Genomic DNA, 8,108 nt, shown 5'->3' with positions numbered 1-8,108 from the left:
AGTAAAACGATTTTATTTGAAGATAAACAACTAGAAAATTCAAGAAAAAAAAAGTTGATAAAATATTTATAAAAGTTTTAAATAAATATTTTACAATATAATTATTGAAGATAGTCTGTCGGATATAAAAATTTTATAAGTTTTAATACATCAAAGAGCCATAATTAGAGAAACTTTATCCATTTAGCAAACATAGCAATTCTAAATGCTTTGAAGAGAGAACGAATTCATTATTTTCTAGTGATTCTTCGTAATCCCAATGGTATAATTACAGATTAAATTGTACAACTTTCTACCATTTGTGATGCCACATTCTCTTTCTTAGTTGTAGATTTCTACTTTGTTTTATCCACTAGACGATATAGAATGATTACCTTTATAATTGTTCTGGATGTAGAGCTTTGTTTAGATGGGCTTTCAACAGGATGAAGACTATTCACAGTCTATTGTGTCTATTCGTTATTCACTGTCGAAAATCAAAGTTCGCTTTCTTTTCTCTTCTTTTTTCATTAATGGACATGTTAACCAAGACAAGCTGTAAAGAAGATAAAGGAAGCAAAAAGTTACAAAGAACCCAAGTGGTTCTTTTTAGAAAAAAGAAAAAAAAATTACATGTAATATATTTTATAAATACATTACATTATAAAAAATATATTAATAATTTTATGTAGATTAAAAATATAGTTTCATTAACTACAATTGGTCGAAATCATAAAAATTAGCAAATATTTTCATTTCTTTAACCAATCAACACCGAGAAATCGACAACATTAACAAAAATCAGTGAAATGTATTTATAAAAATTTCAGAGAACCGCCTATGTTCATAATTTTATTTTATTTTATTTTTTTTCCTTTATTTTGAATCTCTTTTGTAATTTATTATTATTATTATTATTATACTATTAATAGTCAATTATGTATAGAAGCATTACTATTTCGAAAAATTCCAAAATAAATTTAAAATAATTTTAATCCTTCTATCATCTCGCGCCATCTGTTGTAAAAATTGAGAATTATCTTATTGTTTAATTTTTTTTCAACAATATTTTTTTATTCTTAAAACTAAAAAAATTTTTAAATTAACTTTTGATATGTTCGTAAGTTACATATAAATGTTTATGAGAAATAATTCTAATAAATCTTTATAAACAACAGAATATTATGTTTTTGACATAATTTATGTGTTATGATTAATCCTACTATATGTTAGCAATATATATCATATTTTTTACACTATTTTTATGTTGTTTCTATATAAATTATTTAAATTGTTACTTATAAATCATATTATAAAAAATTCAATTTTTCAATTATTAAATTTATACAATAAATTTAATAATTGAGGATATTCAGAAACAAAATTTTGGCCATATCTAAACGTATTTAATTGCATATTATGCTCTGGTATTGATTACAAAAGCCTTCATTACGTTCGATTCGTGGAATAATTAGAGTTAGTGCTGCAATTAACTAATTGTAATTCATAAAACGATAGACATGTGTTAAATTTACATCAATCACTCAATGGAACTATTATATATTCTAAATATGTACAGTACTTTTATACCTTTATAATATAATATTAATTGATTTACAAAATATCATAATTATTTTCTTTACAAGTTTTAATCAATCAATTATCTGTTATTGCAACCATTAATTAGAAATTATTAAAGTAACAAATTATAAATTGGATTATAATACATTTAGAATAAATTTATAACAAATTATATATAATATAGGTTATTCTTTATATGCATATTATAATGTTTAATAGAAGAAAATGTTTAAAACTTTTTTTAATTTAATGAATTTTTTTAATAAATTATTACTGATATTTATTATTTTAAAATGTTTTTTTTTCTTTTTTTTACAGTAGTTTATGCTATACGTTTTTGTTTCGATTAAATATGTTAATGAGTTCATTAACATAAATTATTTTACTGCTTCTTTATTAATTCTGTGTTGTTTTTTAATGTGTAATTTTTTAAAAAATAGATTACTTTAGGAATTATTTCTTAAATTCTTTAGAAATATTTAATTCCTAGGCACATTTTTAAAAGACTAATGAAGATATTTCGAAGCTAATTTTGGAAATGTGTAACCTTCTAAACGTTTAGGTGCTATTTACTGTTATATTTTTTAAAAGAAATATTTTAACAAAGATGTTTTTCATATAAAATATATATATATATATATTTTCTTAAATTTATCTAAATTGAATTTAAGAATTGATAGCCTTAAGGCATATTTTAAACAATGTTTTAAATTTAAAAGCACGTAATTCTTAAGTAAAGTTTAAAATTGCTTTTTATTTGAATGTTAAATATACAAGTTATTGTTAAAGTATAAGTCTGTTTTTACTGTTTGAATGTGTAAGCAAATAGAATATTTTAATAATAAATCTTAAGTAAATTTCTATAATTTTTTATAATTCATATATATTAAATTTACTTTTAAAAAATATTATTTATTACTTTAAATGAGATTTAAGTCTAATATTATTCCGATTATTGTTAAAGAAAGATAATGTTATTAATAATAAAATGGAAGTTTAGATTGGTTCAATGCTCTTGTATGAAATACTTGAGATAAAATTTGATCATTACGGCTATTGACTAACTCGTAGATAGTTCAGTTGTTACATTATCAATAAAATCCACTTGTTTTTTGTTCAACATTTTGTATAAGTTGATATCAATTATTGGATTTCGCTTGTTGATAATAACATCATTTAATATAACTTAAGCAGATTTTTCTTGGTTTTTTTTTTTTACTACGATAAATATACTATTAAAACTTAAAATTAATAAGAAAAAAAAAAAGAACAATCGAAGTAATAAAAATAATTTTACAAAATTCAAGCATATAATTTAAGTGTAAAAAAACTCATAACTGAGGTAATTTATGTTATTTTTCGGGAAATTTCAGACAATCTCTAGCCATATTTCGGGTCAGGAAACACAAATGGAATACAATCTATATTCATGGTATTCTACTTTCCGAATCAGTTTATATTTCTTTTTAGAAAGCAAGAAGAAATTTCAGATTTTCTACCATCAGAAAACGTGATATAGAGCTTTTTTTTCTCCTTTGCATTGTGTGATTACAGAATGATAGATCGATAAGAAGTCTATTGAATAGCTCTTTCTGGTTTGGATATTGAGTAGTTTGTTATTGGAACAAGGTGATTTTCCTTTTTTTTTCCTATTTTATTCTAAGAATATGACATTTTTTATTTGGTTGATTTTATAAGTTGAGAAAGCAGATTTACTTTTATACTTTACTTAATTTATTTTTAAAAAAAACTTATAAATTTTTATATAAATACATTTAAGCTAGTATTAAAAATCACTATGAGATGGCGCCAAGATACTTAATAACATCACACAACACGATACAGAATTTTTCATTATCTAACTTTTGAAGAATCGATAAGTTTAACTACTAAAAGGTTACCAAGGTGATTTCTATTGTTTAAGTTTTTTTTTTCCTCTTTCCTTAAAGTGTTGTAACTTTCCACGCTGCAGTTTTATTGAAGAATTGTAATTTGCCATAAAGTCTTCAGAACAAATCCAGCAAACAAGGTGAAATTTCAGATTAAAGTTTTATTTAAGAAATAAAACTTTTAAAGGGAAAGAAGAAGAAGAAGAAGAAAAAAAGNAAATATTTTTATTTTTAAGCTTATTAATATATATTTAAAATCAATTTATTGGCAGAGTTTGTACATCATTCATTTATTGACAGTAATCGATTTTAAGATAATCGCAAATGCCATTGACATCACCTCACGTTTACCTGGAAATAATAAACCATTAAATACCAGGAATATCTGATGTTTATTGATTTAGCAGTGTTAAATATTCATAAAAATATACTTCACAAAAGTCATAATTAAAGTTACCATACAAAAAAAAAATAATAATCTATATTCAACTTATGATAATTATATTAATTTATTACCATTAAATTTGAATATTAACTTTTATGCAATTTAAAAAAAAATCTATTGGTTAATTTAAGTAAAGTTTAATTCTATTGGTTTATTATTATTATTTGAATTAAGGAGGGATCATCAGACAATTCTATATGATTGTCTGATGATTATTTATTATTATGTATTAGATAAGTTTCATTTATTTATTGGCATCTAAAGAATTTGTTATTTTGCATAATTTAAATGATTTTAAGCTGTAAACGTTTGCTTATTAAGAAATTAATACAAATGCATAGGTTGAATATATACATATTTAAAATTTTAATCAACGAAACTTATTGGTTAATAGAAATTTAGGCGTGGTTTTAAAGACAAAGCGTGAATTTTAAATTTTGGATATTTGTAAAATTTTAATTTATCTATTCTTTTTAATTATTTATTAAATAAAATTTTAATTATTATTTTCAGTTAAAGGAATGCATTTTTGAACATAAAAATATTAAAATTTAAGTATAGACTATATCTTTTTTACTATTTAACGAAAAAATTTGATTAATTTTTCGCTATTTTCTTCTTATCTCTAAATTTATTTTGACATTTTTAAACGAAATAACTGTATATTTATGACAATAATTCGTTTGTTTAAGTCCAAATTTATTCATTTTCTCGTTAGGATTTATTATATTTGCATGGGATTTCTATATTCTTTACTAAAATCGATTTTTCGTTTAACTTCCCCCTTTACTATATGCTTGCTACCGTGACAGATCTGCTAGCGTCAAAAGCCCAACTTCAGGTGCAGTTAAATCGTATAGATTCGAAATTTATCATTTTCTAACTCTTTCTTCTTCTAGTTCTTCACAAAAAAAATAGAAAAATTTTATTTAAACAGGTTTATAAAATAGATTCAGACTTGTTTAGACAATCTGTCCGTCGAGTTGATCGAGCCTTTCACCACATTTTCGGTACAAATTCTGAACATATTCTGTTATCTCTGTCTCCGGCCACGTTTGTCGTCACGCTCCGACGGTGAAGGAATTGAGCATGCTCGCCGGTGACGTCACAAAGTCAGGGTCTTTCCAGAAAGTGCAGGACTTAGGCTGTCGTTGACTGGTTCGTTGTCATGTCCCGTAACACGTGGATGGCTTCTGCGGATTTAAATGTGGATGATAGCTTGTCAGGTGAGTTATTTATCATTTTTTTTAAAGGTTAAAAGGTGGCAGTTTATTGGTCGAAAGATCCGAGTGTCAACCACCATTATTCATAGAAGAGGAAAAGTTCAATTGTAGTAGATATATCCTACTTTATCTAACGCAATATTCCACATCTCAAAGGCATTTATATAAGGATGAATTTGTGTGTAGATAAACACTATAATTTTTTTTATTTCTATGTGTTGAACGGATTAATGTAGATAGTTACAAATCAGTTTTCGCTATAAACATCGTGTTATGTTTCTATATGAGACTTTAATTATGTATATTTCTTAAGCTTAAAATCTCTTAGACTTTAATACAGGTTCTTTGCGGATCAATATGAGGTGTTTAGCGACTCCCACGTCTTGCTTGAGCGAACAGCCTCCAGAGTTACTGAATGCAATATTACTTTCCTTTCAAGATTTACCAAGAGATATCAGAGTTTCTAGTTAAACAACTTATTATGAAATTCTTTAGCTGTTTTAGAAACTAAGTTAAACAATTTATTGTTATAAAACTATGTAATTTATATTTTATTATTAAACACGTTTCGTGACATTCTATAGGAAATATTTAATAATAATTTTATCTTTAGCTAAACAACATTAAGAATTTTAAATATCTAAAGAGAGATTGATTTTTAACAATTACAAGTATTGTAAAACTTAATTGAAAATAGAAATTATTTTCGGTTTAAGTTTTAAGTTGTTAATCTTTATATAGAAGAGCTGTTTATAGTACGATTATCTTTTCTATAAAAATCAGTTTACGTGACAAGTACTTATAAATAAATTAAATCAATGGGTGTTTATATAGTTTATTATTTCGCTGGTTTTTTTTATTTTATTCGATTTATCAATAACGCCTTCAAAGTTTGCTTCTCTGTACGACATATCTGTAGTGAGGAGGTGGAGGAGGATAACACATTGCTGCAGGGGAAAACTCTATTCTTCTTGGACTCTGGATTTCTGACAGGATTAATTAAACGAGAACATCGAAAGATATTATTTAAGTTGCTTTATACTACGAAATTAAACTTTTCAGAAATATTTCAACGGAAATAATAAAAGTAAAATCCTAAACGATTTTTTAAAAATTCCTTATTACTTAGAAGATAATTAATGAAACTAGAAGAAGTTGACTTTCTCTTTATTAAAATTTTTAAAATTTAATAAATAAATATAGAAATGTTATCGATGAAGATTTCTTAAGAAAATGAATATTTTTATATTTTCTAATAAGATTTGTTTAACATAGTTTAATGAAGACTTAATATTAACTTATATTAACTGATGAAATTTGAAGTTATTAAATAAAGTTTGACTATATTACTTGATGAATAATTTATTTTTATTTGTTTATTATTGATTACTTTCTTATACAAAGAAAATTTATTGACTTATATCAAAATTTTACTACATATAACATATTTTGTTAACAATTAAAGGGAAAAATCTATATGAATTCTCAAATCTTGATAGCATATCTAGAAAAATTATTTATATTTCATTTATAAAAACATTATTTTTCTAGAAGAAATATCCTTTGTTGCAACCATTTTATTTAAATTGCTTTATAGAAAGTTTCATGTTTTAATTAAAAGAAATAATTGATTGTATTTTTATTTACATAAATTAAAAAAAAATTGTAGAAATATTTATATAACGTACTTACTGATATTCTGTAAGCCAATATTAGATAATTAATAATAATTTCTTATTGTTTAATGACAATTATTTAATTAAAAAGACAGTAAGGCCAACAATAAGTAAAGAAAAACTTATCTAGGAATAATTTTCTATAAAATTTTTATTATTTCTTTCACAAATTTTAAAACAAATTACTATGCAGAACGAGTAATATAAAACTTATTCAAGCTCCTATCTACAAAACATTAACTTTAACGGATCCATACAAAATTTTACAATTGTCTTCATTTTATTGACGATAACATGAATAATGATTTCAACGATAATAATAATAATATATAATTTTTTTAAAAAAAAGTAATTTATCTCTATTGTTCTATGGCAATGAAACTATCCTTTCCAGGGTCATTACCGGCATCCCGTGGTCGATAGCACAGCCCTGTACCATAGCAACGCAGTAGAAGATGGAACCATTTATATTCGGGGGTGATGGATACTCTTACGTAAAGAACCGTCGAGAAAAATGCAAATAGATTAAATCGAGTCGAATAAACTTACTTATTGTTAACTCTGTAAGCTTTCCTAAACATAAATTAAACTTCCCCTCCGTTCTAAATATATGAAATCCAGAAATAAACCGAGGAAAAAAAAAAGGTTATCAATGCTCGTGACATCACAACTCACTTATGAAAATTAAGCTTAAAATAGCCGACGGGAGATTATTTTACAAAATTTTAAGAGTATTTATATATTTTGTATAGTTTAATATTGGTTTTAAACGGTATCGGATCACTTCCAATCCAAAAATTACCGACATAATATATATATATATATATATATATTCACGCATATAAGTTGACTAATATTAAGAGGAAATAAATGTAAATGATTGTATGGAAAAATAGTATTAACTTACAAAAAAAAAAGCATCTGATACTAGGACATTTTTGCGATTTACCAATTCCGAGCACATGCAGAGGGTCTTAAATTACATATAACTTCCTGTCGTTCGGGGTTGTTCCATTCTAACCAATCTCTAACGCATCTAGAAACTATTTTATTTTATAGCATTTTACCATATCATCTTCTATAATAATAATATTCTTAACTATTTAGCGAATGTTTATATGATTTATAAGTAAGAAAAAAAATTAAAAATTAATATATTAACTCATGTAAATATGTTATTAAACGCTAAACAGGCAGAGGAGACGATCAATAATTCTTGTCTGTCAAAACGTTATTCAACAGACTACCTTTAAGTCAAAGGTCTGAAATTTTCTATCCTTTTTTTTTTTTTTTTTTTTTTTTTTTTTTTTGAATG

At 24.1% G+C, this 8,108-nt stretch overlaps 1 protein-coding gene and 1 long non-coding RNA gene across 14 annotated transcripts in view; one reads left to right on the top strand and one right to left on the bottom strand.

Moving 5' to 3' along the window:
* Nucleotides 1-8,108, top strand: part of LOC111619461 (coiled-coil domain-containing protein CG32809-like) — a 147,313-nt gene that overhangs the window by 2,253 nt on the left and 136,952 nt on the right. The window contains exon 1 of one of the 12 annotated variants that reach the window (XM_023361187.1): nt 4,996-5,120. The exons of the other annotated variants lie outside the window; for them this stretch is intronic. Coding sequence (XP_023216955.1) covers nt 5,063-5,120 — 58 coding nt within the window. The 5' untranslated portion in view covers nt 4,996-5,062. Of the gene's footprint in view, nt 1-4,995; nt 5,121-8,108 lie in introns of those variants that run through there. 12 annotated transcript variants of the gene reach the window in all.
* The window catches only part of LOC111619465, a 15,334-nt gene that overhangs the window by 1,671 nt on the left and 5,555 nt on the right, over nt 1-8,108 (bottom strand). For both annotated transcript variants that reach the window (XR_002755756.1, XR_002755757.1), the window contains exon 2: nt 375-535. This is a non-coding gene — a long non-coding RNA (uncharacterized LOC111619465). The remainder of the gene's footprint in view (nt 1-374; nt 536-8,108) is intronic.

Source organism: Centruroides sculpturatus, unplaced genomic scaffold, assembly GCF_000671375.1.
Source record: "Centruroides sculpturatus isolate CEXI.00-Female unplaced genomic scaffold, Cexi_2.0 scaffold107, whole genome shotgun sequence".
In the NCBI taxonomy this organism is placed as follows: domain Eukaryota; kingdom Metazoa; phylum Arthropoda; class Arachnida; order Scorpiones; family Buthidae; genus Centruroides; species Centruroides sculpturatus.
The sequence above is the reverse complement of the archived record's forward strand: the minus strand, read 5'-3'. Positions and strand labels throughout refer to the sequence as shown.